At 49.4% G+C, this 23,556-nt stretch overlaps 1 protein-coding gene across 2 annotated transcripts in view; it reads right to left on the bottom strand.

Moving 5' to 3' along the window:
- Positions 1-22,998, bottom strand: part of PCNX3 (pecanex 3) — a 48,404-nt gene extending 25,406 nt beyond the window's left edge. Inside the window, exons 1-15 of one of the 2 annotated variants that reach the window (XM_033136419.1) lie at positions 21,852-22,998; positions 14,704-14,897; positions 13,974-14,076; positions 12,475-12,514; positions 11,583-11,678; positions 8,387-9,685; positions 7,569-7,698; positions 7,293-7,462; positions 5,552-5,648; positions 4,160-4,295; positions 2,948-3,108; positions 2,171-2,324; positions 1,964-1,996; positions 378-549; positions 160-270 (exon numbers count right to left, since the gene is read on the bottom strand). In XM_033136419.1, coding sequence (XP_032992310.1) covers positions 160-270; positions 378-549; positions 1,964-1,996; positions 2,171-2,324; positions 2,948-3,108; positions 4,160-4,295; positions 5,552-5,648; positions 7,293-7,462; positions 7,569-7,698; positions 8,387-9,685; positions 11,583-11,678; positions 12,475-12,514; positions 13,974-14,076; positions 14,704-14,897; positions 21,852-22,004 — 3,049 coding nt within the window. In that variant the 5' untranslated portion in view covers positions 22,005-22,998. Of the gene's footprint in view, positions 1-159; positions 271-377; positions 550-1,963; positions 1,997-2,170; positions 2,325-2,947; positions 3,109-4,159; positions 4,296-5,551; positions 5,649-7,292; positions 7,463-7,568; positions 7,699-8,386; positions 9,686-11,582; positions 11,679-12,474; positions 12,515-13,973; positions 14,077-14,703; positions 14,917-21,851 lie in introns of both variants that reach the window. The other variant, XM_033136420.1, reaches the window with a different exon arrangement.
- Positions 22,999-23,556: the final 558 nt, after the last annotated feature.

The raw sequence follows: 23,556 nt of genomic DNA, 5'->3' as shown, positions 1-23,556 counted from the left end.
GGATGCTCAGCTCAGCAAAGCATTGCCATTTTTTCACGCGAACCAGGGAGGACGAAGAGGAATGTGCTCTGTACCTCCAGCAGAACCCCAAGACCTCCCCAGCCCCACCCACCCACCCCCAGCCCTGCCCCTTTCACCCTTCCCCTCTTCTCTCTGCACCTGTTCCACCAAAGATGTTCATGTCCACTTGCTCCAGAAGGTACATGAAGCAAGTGTTGACTTGGGGGAGGAGTCCAAAGAGGAAGATGGCCGGGAAGCAGAGGGTGAAAACTGGGTGAGAAAAGAAAAAACGGAATCAAGCCACAGACATTCGAATGACCCCGTGAGCCGCCTGGGGATTCTCTCGCCAGCCACGGGCCACCCCGCCAGCCACTCACCGATCGCCACATCTCGGGCGCAGTAGAAGAAGCCGGCGGAGAAGAGGGTGAGGTTGTAGAAGGAGACGGGTGGGAGGGGCATGGCATGGGCGCAGAAGTCCAGAAACCAAATCAAGAGGCACGCCACGCAGAAGTAAATGGGGCGGCTGTAGGCGATGATCCAGTTGTGCCCCTGCCGGAGGAAGGGAAAGCAGAAAAGCCCCCTTGAGAGCAGGGGCTAGGGATGCTTCCTCTTATGGACAGCAACTAGCACAAGGCTGCGAGGTCTCTGGGCAGGGACTGCTTCATTTCTGCCTTCCAAGGCCATCTTTCATGCACACAGAGGAAGGCAGCGGAGAGCAGGGGGCTGGCTCCTTATCAGCCCCCTCCCATTCTTCATTAGCATGCTGGATGATTGCCAGGTCATATGTCTCCACTGGTGGCACCAGGAGGGGGGTAAGCTGGACTCCTCCAGTCAGTAAACATGCTGTCATTTTTCTTTCAGAGATCTTACAACTCATCCACCTAGAAATATACTTTGCCTCTTCTGTGCTCCCCCCCGTATTTATTTTTTTCTGATGCCACTACCTGGCTGTTAAAATCCATTGTGCAGTGGCTGGCATTGTGCCCGGAAATCACCTGGCTGTTGGGCACTTGGGAACCTCCTGTGTCCAAACAAGGTAGGACTGAGCTTCCTGCCCATCAACTTCCTGCAGAGTTTGATCGTGTGAAAAATGGGGAGGTCTCTCATGCACCCGAGCCAGGTAGCACTGAACCCCCTTGCCCATCGGTGGGTGAGTCAATCCCCCTTCAATAATAATAATAATAATAATAATAATAATAATAATAATAATTATTATTATTATTATTATTATTATTATTATTATTTTATATGCTGCCCATCTGACTGGGTTGCTCCAATCACACTGGGTGGCTTCCAGCAAATTAGAAAACCACAATAAAGCATCAAATACTCACATCTTCCCTATACAGGGCTGCCTTCAGATGTCTACTGAAAGTCATGTAATTGTTTGATATCTGACGGGAGGGCATTCCACAGGCCCTCTGCCTGGTTCCCTGCAACCTCACTTCCCGCAATGAGGGAACTGCCAGAAGACCCTTGGAGCTGCATCTCAGTATCCAGACTGAATGACTGGGATGGAGATGCTCCTCAGGGTATACAGGGAAGAAGCCATTCAGGGCCTTAAAGATCCATTCCAATGCCCAGCCTATCAGGTGGCATTACCCACCCATTGAGGTGGTGCCAGCTGATTGACCGGTGGGCATGCTTTCAGGGAGTAAACTACCTTGCGGATCAAACTGGAAACCCTGGTGGAACAAGGCTGGACCACAGGCCAGAGTTTCCCACACCTGGTTTAGAGCAATTGCCCCCATGGTGCTTCCTGCCCTGTCCTCCTGCTCCCAGCTCTCGGGTGCATGAGGCCCACTAATAAACTGATTCCACATAACATGCACAAAAGTGAATCCAAGGGAAGCATCCTTAACCAACCAAAGCCATTTCTGCTATCCTGGTGCATGCGTGCACACATACATACACACACACTCTCTCTCAAGCCTGCTCAAATTCCCAGCAGTTTGATACTCACATGCATCGGCGAAGCAGCATCAGGTTGGACACTCTGAAAAAAAAAAAGATGTCAGGAAAGGGGGGCGGGGGGTTAGATACACCAGGTCTCTTTGCAGAGAAAATGCACCCTCAGGACAACCGGGGGAAGAGGGGACCAGTACTGAAAATCCACTCATTGAATGGCAAAGCTACACGCTCAGCCGCAGACAGGGCTCCACGGACTCACCTTCAGCAGAGAGTATTGACAGCTGGCGATGACCACGCAGAACTGGAACACCCAAATGTCCCGGAAGAAGCCCTGGAGGAGGAGGAGGTATCCAAGGAAAGCTACCAGGCTCACCAGCACCACCACAAACACATTTTCTGCCACTCGCCGGTTCCTGGAGGGGCGGAGGAAGAACGGAGCATCACTGACCATCCACTGCCACCTGGCAGCAATGGGCAGCAGAAGAGGGAAGCAGGGGCTGCTCCCATCATCACAAGGCAGCAGGGACTTCTTCTTGAACTGTTCCATCCTGGCTGGTCATTAGAAAATCGTGCAACTAAGATCTGCTTCCTTATGTTGAATCGGAAAGCCCAGTTTTCACCTTTCAGCACACTTAAGCGGCATTCCAGGGACAGGGTGGAGATCAGAAACAGGCAGGGGGTTGCTTTGTTTTCAAAAGGGTTCTGCTATTTTTCTCAAAAGTATTGTCCAAATCCACCCAAGGGCTCATGAGCAAATCCGTATCTTGTGACTCCCTGGCAGATGCGACCATTTGGGCTACAGCTTTCCAAAGCTCTGAGGTTGCAAAGAGGCTTCAGAAACGCAAGGATCTGGACAGCTTGTAACCAAGGAGGTGCCAGTCTTCCATTCAGCAGTAACCTGCGATACTTTGCCAACCTCATCTTGCACCTTTATGGCTGGCATATGCCCAGAGGCACCTTTTGCAGGAAGAGGCATCACTGGGGAGACAGGCATGTCGGGATCCCAGCCGGACAAGCAGCTGGGTGCTTCACTCACCGGTCCAGCAGAGCCAGCAAGGCCAGGCGGTCGTAGCGCACTCGCATCCAGCGTCCGGGCAGCACCCAGAACTTGTAGTATTGGCGCGGGTGGCATTTGTCCTCAATCATCAGTGTGTTCTCCTGGGATTCGTGCAGCGATTCCTGGTCCAGAAGGTCGAACTGCAGAAAACAGCCAATTAACTGGGTCAGTTCTGCCACTCCACTCAGGACCCATCCCATCACCCCCAAAACCATTAAAAAGGAACAGGAAAGAGACTTCGCCTCCGGGCCAGAAAGTAAAAGCTGAACCCGCAAATAATGCCCCCTTTCTCAATTTTCTCTTGCTTTTCAATCTCTCTGCCCCTGCCTCCTTCAGTTTTCCCCCTAGAAAAATTGAATTCTGCTAAGCCTGTTTTTCACAATTGCAATAAACTGGGGGAGTATATTATTATTATTATTATTATTATTATTATTATTATTATTATTATTATTATTTTCATTTCTATACCGCTTTGTAAACCGATTTTTCTTCCTTTAAAATACAACACATGAAAACATCAATCCAGAATTAAACAAACTTCAAGTAAACTATTTCAGATCCTTCTCTAAGTGACATTTAGCTTTCCCCATACTTATTTACCTACTTAATTTATAGAGCTGCCCCATAGCAGTAGTACTCTAGGAAGCCAGTGTGGTAGAGTGGTCAGTGTGCTGGACGAGGACTTGGGAAATCAAATAGAGTATGGCTGCATTTTACACACATATAACTTGTGCAATTCCAACCACATGTGGTTGAGGGCAGGTTGGTTGAAATTGTGCAAGTTACATCCAAGCAAGGCAGAGAGATGCAAAGCTCTTTTGTGTCCAATTCCCTTGGAGTTACCCAGCACAGAAAAAACTTTTAAGCTCTCTGCCTTGCTTAGCGGGGAAGGCCTGCTGTGTGTAACAGCTCTCAGATGCTCTCATGAGATCTCACAGGGCAATCTGAGTTCCTGCAAGATCCCTAGTCTTCCAGAGCCGGCACGCCGAGCAGGTCTTACCACCCAAGCAATGAGGAGAGCTTAAAAGTGCAAACAGACCCAGCTGCTTATTTACAGGTTTATACCTCTTCTATCTGTAATTTCCCACATTTGAGGCCTTACAAAATTACAAAGCGATGCAACCCAACCAGGGCTCTTTCCGAGGAAGCCCAAGCGATTTCAGTGTTGCCACCTGGATCCCAGGGCCTCACCTCAGGGATTTCCAGTGGCACCCGGCGCACTTGCATGCCCTGAAGAACCACGGGGCGTGGCTGCAGCAGTGTAAGGGCAGGCGTCCCTTCCGGCACCTCTGCAGAGTTGAAGCTGGAGGAATGTGAATGCCTGTCCCTGTCAAAGCAAACAGAGGAGAAGTGTGATGGGGCAGCGATCACCCGGGAGAAGCTGATGATGGGAGGCATGTATCCCAGTGCAACCAACAGGTCCTATAAGCGGGAGTTTGCTTACATCAGGAATAGGGAAGCTGCAGGCCTCCAGATGTTGCTGGACTACAACTCCCATCAACCCTGACCACCGGCCATGCTGGCTGGAGGCTGATGGGAGTTGGAGTCCGGCAACATCTGACGGGCCACAGATTCCCCACAATTTCACCATCAGTTACTTTCGGATAACCAACGCATGATACCAATTCAAGCTATTTCTTTATTAAGTTTACAATCCCGCTAGTAGCTCCCTGGTTCTTGCCATCAACTAATGTATCCTCACAACAACCCCATGAGTAGGTAAGGCTAAGATCTGGTGACTGGACTGAGATCATGGCTGAGCGGGGGATTCAAAACTGGGTCTCCCCAGTCACAATCTGACGCATTAACATAGGAAGAAGGCAGGAAGCTGCCTGAAACTGAGCCAGGCCATTTGTTGGTGTAGCTCAGTACTGTCTTGCACTGACTGGCCTCAGGGCTCCAGGGAGCTCTCCCAGCCCTAACTGGCCCCACCAGGAATTGAAGCTGGGGCCTTCTGCATGCAAATGATGTGCCTTCCACTGAGCTATGACTCCTGCCTGACCTAAAACCATTAGACAAGGAACACAGGAAGTGGCTTATACAGAGTCCGGCCATTTATCTATGCAGCTCAGTGTTTGGGAAACCCTGATCAAGATAATGATTGAGGGTCCCCTAATGTCTATTGATTTCAACAGGTTTACCCTGACTGTATGTCGAATGAGGGGAATATATGCTACTGAGCTATCATATCTTTAAAAGATTTACAAGTATTTCAACAAAAATCAAATGTTCCAGGAAAGCCTTGAATGCAGCAATGTTCAAACCACCCAAAAGCGCAATCATAAATGACTACTGAGATGTAAGCTTCATTGAGTTCAGTGGGACTTCCTTGCAGTTAAGTGGGTATAGGATTGCAGTGTATCTTTATTTAAAGAAAAGATTTGCTTACTAATGATTATTACGAGAAGAAGGTATTTGTTTAATACAAGTGATTACTTCATTATAAACATGCTAACTTAGCCATGAGTTTAGGGAAACATTTCCAGAATCTCTCCCCCCCCCCCACAACTTTCAAAGCTTTCCAGAAAGCCCACATCCGCATGCTACATCAGCCGTTCAAGTTTAGAACATAGGAGGCCTCACCAGCCACTGTTGGTTCCGTGCTCCGCACTGACTTGCTGTGCCACAGGATTCTCGTAGCCGCCCCCGGCTAGTCCAAAAGTGTATGAGCGTCGGACCCCTGGAGAGAAAGGGAGAAAGGATAGGAATATGGGGGAGGGTGCACAGCATTTCCATTGCTCTTGGATTCCTTTTGCTGGAGAAATCCCCCGCACAGATGCTGGGCACTTCTGGAGAACATGGTTTCATCTCAAGTGTGGGTGCTACTCATCACCACAGAGAAATGAGGGCATCCACTTATTCAAGGAGTGGAGCCAAGGTACATTCTGGCATACACCACTTCTTTTATCATCCTGCCCTTATATTTAAGATCTACAGGGGAGACCCTGCTTGTAATCCTATCACCCAGCGATGTGCATGGGCAGGGCCTTCTCGGTGGTGGCTCCGTATCTTCATAACAACTTCCCCTCTGAGGTGTGTCATGCTTCAACCGTGTTGGCAGGTGAAGATACACCTCTTTACACGGTGAATGTGTTTTTATTCTGGTTCTCTCTGCTGTGCCGTCATTCTTATTGAGATTGTATGATGGCTTCTGTGTTTCGGTTTCAGCCGATATATTGTTATCAGTAAGGTATGTGTACCACAACCTGGGACCCTTTGGGCAACAGGCAAGTTATACGTGCCACAAAGAAAGAAATACATACTACAAAATACTCCTGAGCAGAAGGGAACCTAGTCCTGTCCACAAAACACTGGTGAACGGCCTTGAAGCAAGACTTGCCCTCCTAAATTACTATTATTATTTAAATTTTATACCACTAATGATAATAATTATAATAGTAGTATTTCACCTTTCTTATCGCAGGGTAGCAAACAGATCAATAACAAAAGTTTTTTTTTAAAGTTACAGTTAAAAACTGTCTAAAAACAGTGATCTCGGGGGGAAACAGAAACAATTTCAAATTCCTCCTGAAAGTCACTGATGAGGAACACAGGTGCACCTCTCCGAGGAGGGCATCTGTCAAGGTTCAGGGAATCCTATCCCTCCCCCGGTGGCAGCCAAAAATGCAGAAAACACGAAGAGTCCTTACCACGTAATTTATTCAGTATTCACAGAGAGACACAAAGGAATGTTGTATCTATGTCACGATGGCGTTCCTCCAAGTACAGTCCCACCCCCCTACATCGTCCCTATTCTACGTCACCCCTGAGCTGGCTAATCAGAGATTTCTATCTCTGAGCTCTCTGCTCTACTAGCCATAATGCACGCCTTGTTCTGTGAGGGGGGGGGGGGGTCAGGAATGCTTTCCAAAGACACTGAGTCTGTCAGCTGTCTCTCCCCTGGTGCTTGTTCTTCTTCCTGCTGCTCATCTTCCAATTATTTCCCAGCTTCTGCCCTCTGCAGCCTCTCAACTATGCCCCTCTGCAAACCACTGTTCTAAATCTATGCTGTCTTCCAGTTCTCGGGAAGGTTCAGGAGAAGCGGGGGCGGCCCCCACCATTCTTCTTCAGTCCAATCCCTGACAGCATCCCATAAACAGGGAACTGCCACAAAAAAGCCACTGCCGCTTCTAAGCAGTTTTCAAAGGCTGCTTCTGAGCAGCTTACAAAGTATGATGACATGAACCTTTGAACACGAACGCCAATAATTTAAAATGCAGAGTAAAACAATGGGAGGATCAGGAGAGGCCCCCTGCTCAAGCAGCTCCTGTGGCTCTGCCCCCCTTTTCCCATGCAGTGTTGCTCCTGCCTGCCCCTCGCTCACCGCTCTCGTCGTAGAAGTAGTGCACGGCACCTTCAGACGTGTCGTCGAAGTTGCAGGCTTCGTGGATGGCCCCTCGCGGCAGCAGGAGGGAGCTGGCGAACTGCAGGGCAGAGGGGAGGGTGAGCGCACGAGAGTGCGAAGAGGCCCGGCCTCGCTGCAGGTCCTGTAAACTGCAGGGAGAGGCAGGAGGGTGAGAAGAGGCAAGATAATAATAATTTAAAAAAAAAAACACCAACTGAAAAAGGAGAAAGTGCATGCATGTGCTGCGGTGCTTACCTGGGTGGGGACCCCATCACTGAGGACGGGGGGGTGGGGTTGCTGCCCGCGTTATGCCTCCGCCTTATGGCCTGCATGCGCTTGATGCTGCTGGACCGGTCAGGCTTGGGCCCGTCCTCTCCAGTGGCAGCTGCAAGAGAAAAGCCCAAGCGATCCTCTGCTGAAGATGGTGTCCCGTCCCGTCCCGTCCCCCCTGTTGCCTCCTGACTCTGGTGACAGGCAACTCCCCACTAGGGCTGGGCGATATCTCGGCAAATGGTCTGAAACCGGTATGGTGCTCAGGTTGTGATACCGGTTTCAGACATTTTGAGCTGGCGATAACATCGCGGTGGCCGGGGAGTCACAATGTGTTCCCTGCCCATGTTGCCTGTAAAGCTGGGCAGTTGGGTGTGATGTTGCAGGAAGAGTTTTTTTGGGGGGGGCTTTGGCATGAGCCTTGGAATAGCTGAAATAAAGGGCAGAAGGATCTTGGCTGAAGGCAGGCTGGGAGAGATGCCTTGGGGAACCAAGGGGGAGCAGCGCTGCACTGCTGTGGGGAACCAGCCCCTCTTGAGGTGACCATGGTGCAAGATCTGTACTTCCTCTCCATGCAGACTAAAGGTGGATAGATGCAAATAAACCAGTTATCTTAAAGCTATGACAGCCTCCACCGTGTCCTGCTTCTCTAAGAAACACAGACCCTGGTTTGAGTGCCAAGAACCCCCTGGAATCTTGCTGTGGCTAGGCAGAGACTGGGAGCCGTGTCCAACTTTTCGAACAACATTGTGAGCTCTCCCCTTGGGCAGTCAAGCCACACCTGGAGTATCTCAGGGACTCACCTCCTCCGACGGCCCCTTCGGCCTGCAGCTCCCCCCTCCAGCCGGGCTGGTTGGCAGACTGGCTCCGCACGGCGCTGCCCAGTTCCTGCTCCGCAGTCAGCTTCCCCGCGTGGGACTCCAAATCCGACTTGGAGACCGTGAGGCAGCCCGCGGGCTTCACTTCCATGTGGCTCCCGTCCATGCTGAGGACACGGGCGTGGGTTTTGGCGCTGGCCGTGCTCCCAGAGCGCTGGGCGTAGTGGGAATGTTGGGGAGGGAGGGTGGCGCCTTCAGGGGGCAGAGGGGGCGGGGGCTTGGCCTCGGCAGAGGGGAGGCACTGCTTGCCGTGTTGGGCGGGTGGGTGGCGCTCGGGAGAGTAGCAGGAAGTGCTGGAAGAGGTGTCAGTGCTGTAGTTGTGCTGGGAGTGCAAGCTGGAAGCCCGGCTCAGGTCGCTGCAGTCGCTCGAGTCCTCGTCGGCGAAAAAGCCCTCGGCGTAAGCCTTGCTGTCCAGGAGGGTGCGCATGGGCAGGTACGAGCTGCCGTGCTTGCGGGAGAGGCGCCGCCGGCCCTTGAGGCCCAGCTCCTTCGGCCGGACCACTTGCTCCGGCTCGGGGCACCCCCACAGCTCGCCGTCGCCCTTGACCGTCTCCAGGGAGTTGAGGGTGTTCTGCGTGTCAAAGCTCAGCTCCCCGAGGAGGCCCAGCTCAGGGGAGCGCAGCAGCTCACTGTCAGAGAGGGCGTCCGTGTCACTGCCGCCGTCGGGGGGTGGGGATATGCCGGGCCCGCCCTCGTCTCCCCGCGCCCCGTCTCCAGGGCCGGGGCCGAGCGAGGGGCTGTCCAAGTGCGTGGAGTTGGTCTTCTCGCTGCGGTAGCTGCTCAGAGTGCTGGGGGTCTCTTTGTCGGTGCCGCTGAAGCAGCTGTCCGAAGAGCCGGCCTTGAGGGGCCGCTCCGGGCGGGGTTCCAAGGGCTGGTAGTCTGTTCCGGAGCAGCGCTTTTCGCGGCGGCCATGACCCCCAGCCTCTGGCAACGCCAGGCTCAGGAAGCTCTGGCTGAGCTCCTCGCTCAAGCTGCTCTTGATTAGAGGGCTCAGCGGTGTGTCCCCCATGCTCTCCGACTCGCTGGCGGTCCAGCGCGGTGGGGCCCGGGACCCTGCCCCGGCAGGGGGAGACTGCTCCGAGGAATCTGTGCTCTGCAGGGAAGTCTGCATTGGGAGGGAGGGAGGCTGCTTCCTCCCAGCAGGTGGGGGCTCTGCCTTGGGAAGAGGCAGCAGGCTACCGCTTGCACCTTCCACATCAGCAGAAACCATCCTGACATCACTGGCTGGAGAGAGGGCAAGGCAGAGAGGAGGAGGGCATTACACACAAGTGCACGTCTCAAGACAGGGACATTTATTAGCTGGCTGGGATCTTAGCCCCACCCAAGGATGTATGCACAGGAAAGCATATAAAATGGGTCAGTGGCGGGCCTACATTTTCAGGGGCCCTTTGCTACCAGCAGTGAGGTCTGGGCAACCACTGTTATCTTCTTCAATGGGGTTGTTTACAACAATCTTTACATCTGTGCTACCGACTCTCAAACTCTGGGAACGAAAATTTAACCCCCCCCCCCTTTTTCTAAAGCAATGTGAACTATTCACTTCTGGGGCCCTCTGGGATTGGGGCCTTGAAATTTATGCTTCATTACTTTCGCAGTAGATCTGCCCCTGAAATGGGTGCATAATGGGTAAAGATATGAATCTGGAGCGATGATATCTGAGTCGCTATGGACAAGCAGAGTGAAAAGATGGTCTATGTACAGTTGATGGTATGTACACTGATGATAAGAGGAAGCAAAAATAAATAAGCACAACAATATAAATAAAAAATAAAAGTGGAATACAATTTTTCTGCCCAAAATCTCAGGCAAAACAGTGAAATCACTCCAGAGTGTCACTTCACTTGGGTAACTGGGGGGGTGGGGGTGGGGGGCTTGAGATTTGACTCTCTGTTAACGAAACATAAGAACGGAAACAGCACCGATTCAAAATGGTACCGCTTCCAAGTGCCTTGGACCACTCTACCGTGGGAAGCAAGTCTTTTTGACACTGCTACAGGCCAGATTGCGTCAAGCTAGCTTTTCTGAGACAGTCTCGAATTGTTTCCTCATGAAGTGCTCTCAATGGAGTGCTATTTCCACTCACACAGCTGCCAACAGCAGGGCAACAAGTTCCTTGTACTGAACAAGAGATATCCAGCTCACTGTCTAATGACAGCAGCACTCAATAGGTCTACTCTTAGAAACAATCCTATGTGTCTGAAAAAGCCTGCAATCCACACATTAATCTCCAGGCAGGAAGATTACAGACACTCCTCTTTTTGAGAAGCAGCAATAGGAATATAAGAAGTTGCCTGAGACTTCTACCAAGTGAGCTGCCAGAGGGGGAGTGGATTACTCTGACCCTCTTGTGCTGCTGCATTTCCATGCTTATCATGGAAGAAGAGATTTTCCTCCCTCCATGATTAGCACAGAAGAGGAATGGAGTGAACTGTCTCTCCTCTGTCAGCCCACTCGCTTGCCTGCATAGAATTTCTGGTCGCCTATGGCGAGTTGCTTCTCTTTTTGTGTAACATTTGCTGGGGGTGGGGAGTTGTACATATTATACATGAAAAAAGGCTCCCAAGTGGCAGGGCTGGGAAAGATCTTGACAAACTGCAACACACCAGGGGAAGGTAGCAAAAAAAGATGGTGACGGAGACCACGTCCTATGAGGAACAGATAGGTGTGAATATGAAGGTGCGATTGAGAAGCGACATGTAAACCATCTCCAAATATTCAAAAGGACTGTGACACAGATGATGGCGCAAATGTTTTCTGTTGCTCCAGAGGGCAGGCCCCAAACCAAGTTACAGGAAAGGGGATTTTGACAAAACATTAGGAAGAATTTCTGGACAGTGCAAGCTATGGAACGGTGCTATGCCTTAGAAGGTGGTGCGTTAGAGGATTTTAAGCAAAGGCTGGGTGGCAACCTTGCAAGGGTGTGGTAATCATAAGGGATTTGGACCAGATGGCTGTTGAGATCCTTTGAAACCCACTGCCAGTCACAGCAGAAACACTGGGATAGACAGACGGACAGCCCAGCTTGGAAGAAGTCAGCTTTGTAAGTCTATAAACCTACTTCTTCCCGTCTTGTTTAGGGCCTCCCTCCTTCTCACCCCGCCTACCACAGCCAGGGACCTACCACGGTTCTCGGGGGCACAGTGCTGGAGCATGTCCCGGTCAGCTGCCGTGACAATGACGTTGTTGCTGCCTTGCTCACGCACGAGTTCTTTGATGTCTGTAGGATGAAGCAACAGGAGCTTGAGAGACTTTCCCCCATCGCAGACAACCCACCCTCTCACCACCCCTCATTCATGCCTCCAATCTCAGCTATAAAGCCAGGGCTCGTTGCTCTAAGGCAGATGAGGGCATCTCTTCTCTATCGAGGTCCACGTTCCCTTGGGCGTAATCTGCTGGGGGCTGCATACTGGCCGCAGGCGCCGCAGCCCCCTTCCTCCCCCCCCCCTTACATGAAATTAAGCCAAGGGCCCGATCTAGCCTTAGGGCTGCAAATTGCCCTGCCCCTGCTTCAAGGCACATGGCTGGAGAAACCCACCACCTCCTGGAGAGCTCAGGAGGGTAAGATCATCAGGGCCACTTTCTGCCCCTATTCAGAAACACATGAAATTGAGGGCTGCCAGCTGAATGATAATAGCGCCCTCTGCATGAACTTATAACTAAGATCTCATCTATTTTGTTTTAATTGTGTTGTGCTGAATTCTGATTCAGCTCATTTTATTGGTTTATATAGCGCTTTCTCCAGTATCTGTAATATGTGTCTTTTTGATGCAATGGCCTGTAGGCTACGCAAATAAAGTTTGTTGTTGTTGAAACACATACATTGGAAAGCTACCAGAAAACGGCAGAGTGCCTGCAGTATCGTAGTGCTGGGAGGTTCAGACACAAGTCCATTTGCTGCAAAGGCGCCTTGTGCAGAGTGGATTTTCCCCGCCCCTCCCCTGCCCCCGATTTATAACTGAAATGAATCCATGCTGTCATGTTTTGGACAGAATCGGCAGAGGGAATAGTCTCACCTCTTATAGGCCTCCCGTCCTCCAAGTGGGGCAGCAGATCCTAAAAGGCAAAGAGAAATATCAAACTGCTATTTCACAGAAAGATTATTGAGGGAGGGCAGGAATGAAGGCTGGACCTCCACGCCTTTCAGAGCGGCCAGAGCTCAGTGTGAGCATAGCACACGCAAAAAAATAAAAAATAAAAAAATCCCAGGTTCAATCCCTGGCATCTCCAGGATGGCTGGAAGAGAATCCTGCCTGAAACCCTGGAGAGCTGCTGCCAGTCGGTATAGGCAATACTCTGACTCAGTATAAGGCAGTTTCCTATGTTCATAACACTCTCTTGACGAAGTCTGAGGTCCAGCTGGAGGGCGGTGGGGGTACTCTTCATGCAAGGATCTCTTGATCCTGTGCTGAAGTGCAGCCCACCCCCTTAAGGGCCAAGCACCCGACCCCTAACCCCACTGCTCCCGTGCAGCACTTAATTTCAACTAGACCATTTGAGGGCTTATCTGGAGTACCTCCCTTCTGAAGGGCAGGACTCAGATGCTCTTATCACTGCTGCTGTTCTCGTTTTTCATTTATTACACATATTCTGCTTCCACTTGAATGAGTGACCCCTGGTAGTCCTGGGCTTCTGATCAGGTTTGCACCTTCCTTGTGGGATGGCAGCATCAGCAACTGCCAGGCCACCCACCTGAAAACTGGGATGTCCCTAAGTCTGTGCATGCTGAGTTAACCTCAGCTACGTCTTTTACATATACAAGATAAAGGAAATGCTACAACATTGGGGGCTTTTGGGGTGGAGTGGGGGGAAGGGAAGCAACTATGGGATAACATGGTCAAGGTCATCCCTTCTTTCACAATGCTATAACCCAGGGTCATCCAAGGAAGCTGAGTGGTGGTATATTCAGAGCAGACCAAAGGGAATACATCTTTACAAAGCATGTAAGTTAAATGATGGAATCCACCTCCCTTAAGATGCAGTGCCGACTACTAGTTTAGAGGCCTGCAAAAGGCAATTAGACAGACCGAGGACAAGGCTGTCCAGGGCTACTAGTCCCACTGGCTGTAATCTGCCTCCAGGGTCAGAGGCACCCTGACACCTCTGAATGCCAGTCACAAGTGGGAGATGGCCGCTGGGGGAAGCAGGATAGGCCACTGATCTGAGCCAGCTGAGCTCATACAAGATTCTGCAATGCAAAATCCAGGCCAGCAAGAGCCTGGCACCTGTCCATCTGTACTCTGTAAATAAATCCTAGAGTCACAGAATGAGAAGACAGCAGACAGTGCAATTCAGCCAGACACCTTCCCAGCAGCATCCTATGCCATTCCCCCCCCCAAAAAAAAAGCTTTGGAGGAAGGTGGCATGTCTCAACAGCTCGTTCTGCGGTGCCAGGTTCGGTGCTGCCCCCTTGATGCTTTCTCTCGCCAAAGGGGATGACTGTGGTCCCGATAACGCCACCAGTGCTCTCAGCCCCCATTTTCCAACCCTTTTCGAGAAGCTTCCTCGCTCTTACCATGACCTGGTTGAAGCCAAACACAGAGTGTTGGGAACTGCATCTCACCGGAGGTGTGGAGCTGACCTTCCGAAACACTGTCATCTCCACCCCGCCAGGGTCTCTGCAAGGAGAGAGGGAGAGGAATGGAGCCAGGGCCAAGTTTAAAATTATAAACAATACTGATTGGTGAGGGGCTATAGCTCAGCAAGACAGCATCTGCTTTGTACGCCAAAGGTCCCAGGTTCAATCCTTAACGCCGTACCCAGGTATGTCCCCTGCCTGAAACCCTCAAGAACCGCTGCCAGACACTGTAGACAATGCTGACCTAGATGAACCAACAGTCTGGGTTGGTATTGGGCAGTTTCTTAAGTTCCTATGCTGCTAAATGGGATTCGTTAGACAACAAAGCTAAATCCTGTCCCCAGATGACGGAGGCAATATGCTCCTGGATACTTGCTGCTGGGAATCACAGGTGGGGAGAGTGATGCTACACTCGGATCCTACTTTTGGGCTTTTCGTGGGCATTTAGCAGTCTGCTTTGAAAACAAGACGCTGGAGTAGATGGGCCTTTGGCCTGATCTAGCATTGCTCACCTTATGTTTTTAAGCAACACTTTCACATCAAATAAGAATAAAAAAATAATCTCGCAAGTACGACGGGGACCAGAACAGAGGCAGGGCAAAGGCGGTCCGTGGAAGTCACCCAACCGCAAGAAGCTGAGTCGCACCCTCTCAGACCCCCTGCTCACCTGGCCAAGTTCCCCTCGTCCACTGCAGCACCATCATCGGCCTTGGCACCCTCCGCAAGTGCAGAGTTCTTCTCCACAATCTCACCCTGATCAAACATGGTGTGCAGGCGGTAGTTGATGGTCTTGACTGTGGTGAAGAAGGTGGCAACCACCGCACAGTAGACACCTGCCACCACGATACTGGGAGGCATCACCTGCCAGGGAAAAAGATGGCTGTGCATAAAAAGGAGTAGATAAAGATACCGCAGGTATTAGCATCCACGTTAAAGAAATCAACAAACCACTTTGAGTGCGCTGTTCTGAAATGTGCAGCTTTTCAGTGCGTGTATTAAAGGTAGCTGGAAGGAAAAAAGTTCTGCATTATTGTAATGAAAGGGAAAGGCATGATCCAACTGGTAGGGAATTCCAGAGTTTTGGGGCCACCACCGAGAAGGTCCCGTCTCCTGTGCACACCAACTTAGTTGATCTGAAGAACAGGCATTCGAGGAATATCATTGAATCAGATATTTAGTGCACAAACAAAATAGTATCCAGTCCCAAGCCATTTAGGGTCTGGAAGGTTAAGACAAGCACTTTGAATTGAGCCCAGAAACTTATTGGCAGCCAATGCAATTGGCACAAAAATCGGAGCTATGCATTCAGATTTTCTAGCCTGCTTTTTCCAGGCAGCAGCATTATACACAAGCTGCAACTTCCAGTCTATGTTCAAAGGCAGCCCCGCAGGAAGTGCATTGCAGCAGCCCAATCTGGTGGCAGCCCAAAGCCTAGCATAGGTAGCATAAAACGCATGCACACACACACACACACACAAACACTAGGCACCTGTTCTTTGCACAACAGAAACTGATTCAGAAGCACACCTGAATATCCGTGCCCTTGTAACTTCCGAACAAACACAGTTCAAATGGCACAGTACTTCTTTGGAACCAATTCACGTTCAGAATGACAGAAGTGAGCTTCTGAGCTACACAAAATTCTTTTTCAGGTACAGGTATTTGAAGCAAAACATTTTTTTAATTGTGAGAACATAGAAGGCAGTGTTGTAACTTCAAGCTGGTGCACACACCATGAGGGAATGTTTTAATGTTTACATTCAACTCCCACGCCCGGTGAAAAGAGCTATGTTTAACTAAAGAGCTCCACTGAGCCCGACTGAAGCTATCTGCACAAAGAAACTCGGCATTTTTTTCAAAAGAATGCTGAGAGCATCAGGATGCTCAGTTCCCCCACCAGATGCCGAGAGGGAGCTCTAAGGTTAACAGTCCAGAAAGAGGTATCACAGTTCAGTGGAGGAGCACACACTTTGTACCCAGAAGGCCTCATTTTCAATTTCCAGCATCTCCAGCTCAAAGTAGATAGGAAGCACTCTTTTCTGCCTAAGAACGGGACAGCCAGTGCCAGTCAGAGTTGACAACAACACAGTAATAATAGTAATCATAGTAATAACAACTTTTTGCTTATACCCTGACCATCAGACTGGGTTGCCAGACACCTAGATTCCCAGTTTAGTACACAAAGTCTTCTGAGCATTGTTCAGACTGAGGATTTTGCTTTGCAGACTTGCAGCGGCAAAATCTAAACAGGACACTGGTGAGCAATTTGCTTTCAGCAGTGATGCTCTGCTAACAAGCCTATTTTAGTCCCAAAAGCTGGAAAGAAGCTACAGGAATGCATCATCTGAGGGACTCTTGATTGGGCCACTGAAATTCCCACACCTGAGCGACCCCATCATATCTCACCCCCAAAGACACTTGGAAGCAGTGACTCAGAGAAACCTGGCCATTATTAAGTGGTGCTCTGACAGTCGTATCCCAGAACCCCTGATTTCCCTCCATTCCCAACTGCACAGAATGGGCCTATTTCTTTGGAGCCATTGAAGTTCCTATTGAGTCTGTAGTGGGATGAGTTGATAAAAGGCCAGAGCCACAAACACAAACAAGAGGCTGGGGAGGAGCCACAAGTAGAGCCCACACCTTCCAAGTCAACCTGGCTGCAGCCACGCAAAAACATGTACAATAATTCCATGTCCTTTAGGCACCTAACTGGGAGCATGCCAAATTCCTTTAATTTTTAGGAAAACAGTCTTATACCAAGACAAACCACTGGACCATCTACCTTAGTATTGAATTCACACACTGGTAGTGACTCTTTGGGGTTTCAGATGGGGGTCTCTCCCAGTCCTACTTCAAGGTGCTGGGAACTGAACCTGGGACCACCCTTCTGAATGCAAAGCAGATGTTCTACCACTCATTTACAACCCTTCCCCATAACTCTGTAGGCACATAAAAAACAGCCTTATACCAAGTCTGACCACTGTCCAACTAGAATTGTCCACACTGACTGGCAGCAGCTCTCCAGGGTTGTTACCTGAAAATTGAACAAGTAATTAACACTGATGAAGCAGGTTCAGAAGTAGCATTGACTCTCCACCTGTAGTGAAAACATTGCTGGGAGAAGGCGTTTCAAGCTTCTCCTAAGCAACACAAACAATCCTTCAGGATTGAGCCTTCTGCAGAGATTTGGGGCAGGGGAGTAAAGCTGTCGGGCACCAGGCAACACTAGCCATGTACAGTGGTACCTCGGGTTAAGAATTTAATTAGTTCTGGAGGTCCGACCTTAACCTGAAACTGTTCTTAACCTGAGGTACCACTTTAGCTAATGGGGCCTCCCGCCACCAGAGCACGATTTCTGTTCTCATCCTGAAGCAAAGTTCTTAACCCAAGGTACTATTTCTGGGTTAGTGGAGTGTGTAACCTGAAGCGTCTGTAACCCGAGGTACCACTGTACAGTACGCACGCCACTAGGACCCACTCCCCCCTCCTCCACACCAGCTGTCCAGCTCCAGTTTCACACAGCATCTTCCCCATTTTGATTTTCACATGCTTGGCAAGGAGCAACCGCAAGCAGCGAGACGAGACTGTGCCTGAAACAGCAACTGAATTCCCAGGGCTTGGGGTTTCTTTATTATTTATTTATTTACAGCGTCCTTACACCAGTGATCAAAATTCATCAGGTGCATTTTGCAACTGGTGTGGGTCCAGCTGCAATCATGTAGAGATCTCTGGATGCCAAGTTGGCAACTGAACTCTCCATCTGGCTGGCTCTTCCAGCTTTCTTAAGAAGGTAAGCAGAAGAGCTTATTCACTGCGTTCATGTCCCACCTTTTCCTCCAAGGAGTACTGCGGGGATTCTTTGCTGGAGCCTCCCGTGTGCAGGACAAGGTCAACTGCACACGGGATACCAGTTGCTGGGGATCTGCGGCCAGCGCCTCACATGCGTCCTTGCATGGGTGCCGGCCAAGCCTGCGAATGGGACGGCCGGTAATTCCAGAGCTTAACTCACACCGCGCCGCGGTCCGCCAGGCTGAATCTGAAGGGTGCGTGAGTAGTTCGGATGAAAAAGTGCCTCGTAGATGTACCTGCAAACACTTGCGACCTCCTAACTTGTTCCCTTAAGTAACGTACCCAAATAAAAGGTGGCCAAAACTACGGCCAAGCAAGAGTGCTAGTAAACTAGGAAAAATTAAATTAAGATGAAATAAAGACAGACAACCATTGTTTCTTTTGATGGCTTTGGCTGACCCGCATAGGCTATTACTTTTCTCTATGCCTCGACTGTTCTAAGCCTACCTAAACTAGCCGACCCTGTACCGCCAATTCTTCCGCAAGACTAACCTATACTAAAGCTAAAGCTAGCTAAACCTTTACCGCCAATTCTTCCGCAATCTAACCTCTCTACCTCCTGCACGCGCTTCTAACCCAACCAACCCAACCAACCCGTTCCCAAAACCCCGACTACCTGAATGACTGATCAATCCTAACTATCTGCCCAAAACGGGGAGCCGCAGCCTTTTATTGACAACGAACAGGCAACGTCATGATCAATACTTTTACCAATCAGAACACTGTTGCTGCCCTTGAAAAGGGCGGGAAGCAGATTAACTGACCATTAACAAGTTTAAACCTTTGGAGCCAAAAAGTCTAAGCGGAGGGATCTCAGTGGCAAGACGCCTACTGAGTCCTGCTTTCACTTTCGCTTTTACTCGGAAGTATACGTTAAATAGTGCACATTATTGACATTAACCAGATACAAATAATCGCGGGTGCAAAGACACCCACGGAGTGTATTCCCACAGAGTACATGGTTCACCCCCCCCCCCACTCCTCAGTTAATCCCTACAACAGTCCTGTGAAGTAGGTTAAGAGGCTGTGACTGGCCCAAGGTCACCTGGTGAGCTTCATGACTAAGTGAGGATTTGAACCCTGATTTCCCAGGTCCTAGTGCAACACACTAACCACTACACCACACTGGCTTCTTAGAGGTCCTCTGCTATGGGGCAGCAGTGTGTGTTTGTGTGTGTTCTCTCTCTCTCTCTATATATATATATATATATGTTAAGTTTTCAAATTTACAATTGCATCATTTTCCGTTTTTATACAATAGATCTTTTAGACTTCCCACCCAGCGTTCCATGACAGTTCTTTATACATCTTGTGTAGCTGCATATACATTAGTTCCTCGCCTTATTTTCTACATTCTCATAACCTTTATATTGTCAACTGTTGGTCACAATGTATCCCCTACCTGGAATTAAGTAAGTAAATAAACAGGGGGGAAGCAAAATGCACTTAAGAGAAGTATCTGAAATGTTTTCTTTGAAGCTTGAGTTTGTTTTAATCTGGATTGTTTTATTTGTGGTTTTAATGTGTTGTAAACTGCTTTGAGATTTTTTTCTTTAAAATATAGAAATGAATTTAATAGTAGTAGTAGTATTAATAAATGTCACTGTAAAAAAAAAGGTGGCTAGGCATTCCATTGCGGTGACCGTAACCCAGGTTTAAGGTGCCATTTGGCCATTAGCTTATATACCTGAGTTTCTAACACTGGTTTACATCACTCATCAACGAAGTCCTCCGGGTGTTTGCAAAATCAAGGAATCAGCAAAGCACAAACATAAAATCAACCCATGCCAAAACATGTATTAAAAATAGTATCAAAGCAACCAACATCAAACAGAACCAAGCATAAAGTTGTGCTCTCTGGAGGAAAGGCGGGATGCAAATGTAATTTAATAAATAAACAAATAATGACCAGCTGGAATGCAAGCAGTTCAGAAAGGGCTGGATTGGGCCCTAGTTCTCTTGCTCCCTCCAGTGTTCAAAACTCCCATTGTTCTAGGCACATTTTGCAACATTTCATTAGCATGAGCAGTTTCTGAGCTGTGGGCGAAGTACTGCACCTATGATTTCAGATTAAAACTACTGAGTGGAAGGAAAGGAGGACCTTTTTCTGCCTCCCTACATGACCCGGAAGCTGTGCGCCGGCTCCCTCGGCCAATAAAGCAAGATGAGCGCCACAACCCCAGAGTCGTCCGCGACTGGACCTAATGGTCAGGGGTCCCTTTACCTTTACTTCCAGCTACTCTGAAGACTGGCAAAGAGACCCTCTTAAGAATATTAGAAGAGTGGGCAGGGGAAGGACTAGACCATGTGAAAAATAAACATAGTATTTCAGCTGCAATTCATTGATTTTCAGCTTTGTATTCTGGTTATAAAAAAGCACACCTAGGCATTCTGTTGTTGCGCCCATAACTTAGGTTTAAGGTGCCATTTAGCTCCTAGGTTTCCTATCTCAGTTTCTAACACTGGCTCCCTCTGCTGGTTCCTGATGGAATGGTTGGGGGTCACTGTGGTAAACAAGATGCAATATAAAATAATAATAATAATAATAACAATAATAACAATAATAATAATAATTTATTTGTACCCCGCCCATCTGGCTGGGTTTCCCCAGCCACTCTAGGCAGCTTCCAACAAAGATTAAAATACATTAAAATGTCACACATTAAAAACTTTCCTAAGCCAGCAGGGTTCTTATGCGATAAGCTCCATTAACACAAAAACATGCACACTTGCTATTTTGCCAATGGCAACTCCTCTCCCAAAGTGCATAACAGTTGGAAGGATTTTTGCCAGAACCGGGAGTGTTCTGTAGTGCAAATTACCGCCACTACCCCCACCCCCACCCCTAGTTTTGGTCCTCAGAGTCTCTGCTCATTACACAGCAATATTACTTATCTGCTAAAACCACCAAGACTAGACTCCGGCTTTTGGTTTGAACGTTTGCAACTGGGTCGGCAAGGCATTTGTAAATGAAGTTCAATGCGGAACTATTGAGAAAACTGTATATGTTTGGCTTGGAGAAGAGAAAATTAATGGGGGGAGGGGAAAGAGATGACAGCATTTTTCAAATATCTGAAGAGCTGTCATGCAGAAGAACATGGAGCAGGATTGACCCCTGGTGCTCCAGTGGACAGGACTTAAACAAATGGGTAGTAACTGCAGGGAAGCAGATGGATAAACATTAGAAACAACTTCCTAACAGCAAGAGTTGTTTGACAGTGGAAGTGACTACTTCGGGAGGCAGTGAGTTCTCCTTTGCTAGGGGTATTTAAGCAGAAGCTGGACAGCCATCCATCAAGGTAGACTGTAGTTGCATCCTGCAGCACAGATCCTGCAGGAATAGATGACAGCTCGATTTCTTTCCTGGATGATTCCTGAGAGACAAGTTCTCAGATTTCCTCAAGCAAGCACTGGGATGGCATTGCTTGGAAGCCATGAGAGCTAGAAGCTGGTCCAAAAGGAGAAAATGCTGGTGGGGGGTGGGAAGATATATTCCACTCCATGTTTTTAGTTAAGTCACATCAGAAAATCAGTCAGGCATTGGACTCTTCCATCTTGGACTTGAAATACAAGGCATTCCAAGCCACTTGTCCATCCACCCATCTTGAAATTCAATCAGTAATTATTCCTATCTCTGTTTAAGCTTCTCACTTCAAGCTTCTCACTTTGCAAAGACAACACTATCTTAACAGCAAGATTCAGGCTATGAGAGTAAATGGAGAGCCGCCACTGGGATTAATTGATGCAAGAAGCTGAAATTTCAAGAGCTTCTAACATTCTTGTCTATACAGTACCTTTTGTGCCTTGAAAGAGGACAAAGAAATGAGTGAATAAATAAGGAGGGAAAGCTTCTCCAGGAGGGAGGCTCCTGCTGTACAGCCCTTTGCACCCTGAAAAGTGCTACAGACGTTAACACCAACATACCAACACTCCCCCCCCCCCCAGCCTACTGAGACCCAGACTCACCATGTACAGCAGGAAAGGGAAGATGAGCAGGAAGATCCAAGTATAGAGGTGGAAGCAGTTGGAGAAGGTGCTCTGGTGCGGGTCAAAGAACCAGCCACCGGTCAGTGAAGCCCAGACGCCCTGGCGTAGGATCTGCAGGACCTGCGACCCCATGTCCACGGTGGGGCCGCCTCTTCCTCTTCTTCCTCCTCCTCCTCAGGGAACACCACTGCACAGCTGGCACTCACAGATTCCTTCATCAAGGCAGCTTGAGGCCCATGATCCACAAGGCCTGGGGAATCCAGAACCCTCTCCTCCCCACTTTTGGGTCTTACTTCAGCTCACTCTACAAACCCTTTCCTATAGCAGCGGGGTGGGGAGAGGGGGGCGATTCACCAAAGGCCCATGCTCCCCATTCAGCAAGGCAGGTTCACCACACCACTATACCCCCCCTCCCGCTCAGGGCAACCATCCCCTCCCCTCCCCAACCTCCACTGTGGAGAAGCTTCTTTCTCCACTATCTCCACTATGGAGGCTCACTATGGAGACTCATGCCATATTGACTTCAAATGATGGGGCTCCGCCAGGACACCTTGGTGGATCTTCGCAAGGGCTGCAGTGGGACTCCTGCGCCTCTGGAATGGGGGGAGGAGGGAGGACGACGGCAAAATGGGACCACGCTCGATATGGCACAAGCTGCTCCAAAACACTAACTAGTGACGACAGGAACCCCAAAACCAAGCCAGCCTGCACCGGAAGTGGCCCCTGGGGGTGCTAACTGGGGGTGCTAGCCGAGGCGGGAAGAAACAGCCCCGAAATTGCTAGGGGGCCCCTTGGGTAAGTATAGAGCAAAATTAAGCCGGAGAACGGCCGCCCCCCCCTCCAAAAATTATAAAGGGGAGTCAAAGTCCAGTGCACTTCCGGAGTCAAAGGTCAGCCCTACTTCGCCTGAGCAGAGAGGGGCTCCCGGTACCTCAGCCTACTCAGGGGCTGGGGAGGCCGGAAGAGGAGCCCGAGAAGCAGCAGGAGCAGCAGCCACGGCACCGCGCATGCGCTATCCTCTCCTGTTTCCCCCTTGCAGGCAGGAAGTAAAAGGGAAGGGTCAAGAGGGAGAGCATGGATGGGGGTGTCGCTCTTGACGGGATCGCAGATATATGAAAAGTGTAGATATATATATTTCGGTTTCAGAACGGGAAGTCAGTGAAGTTTGTCCATGCAATTTTAAAAAATCCCAATACTGTACTGTATTTTACTGAAAAGTCCCCTTCGACTAAAAAAAAAAAGAGGAAGAGATACAAAGATCTGTACAAATATGTATCTGAAGAAGTGTGCAGGAAGGAATTTTTTATTTTTTATTTTGTTTATTCTGTAAACAGATACAAAGATAGGAATGACTCACTTTTTCTAGCTCGAGGCTTTCTGCGCGTGGGATTTTTGGTTGTGTGAGTTTTTCAATATCTGTGAATGCCGTGAGGGACGAGTGGGAATTCTCGCTGAATAAAACCCAAATAAGAAAAAAGCGCGAGCCCCTTTTTGCTGCTGCCCTTCGTTCTTCTGCGGGCACTTTGTTCCCCAGTAACGGTCACAATCCTGGATTTCTCTACTCCTTTCCGTGGGCAGCTCTAACTTCTGTGGCGGGATGAGGACACTTGATAAAGCTTGTTCAATGGGAACCTGGAAGTGACTTATCCAGACAAACTGATGGTCCTCTTCCGTTTTAGCCTCT

Source organism: Lacerta agilis, chromosome 17, assembly GCF_009819535.1.
Source record: "Lacerta agilis isolate rLacAgi1 chromosome 17, rLacAgi1.pri, whole genome shotgun sequence".
Taxonomy (NCBI): Eukaryota; Metazoa; Chordata; class Lepidosauria; order Squamata; family Lacertidae; genus Lacerta; species Lacerta agilis.
Note: the sequence above shows the minus strand (reverse complement) of the source record. Positions and strands in the feature narration are given on the sequence as shown.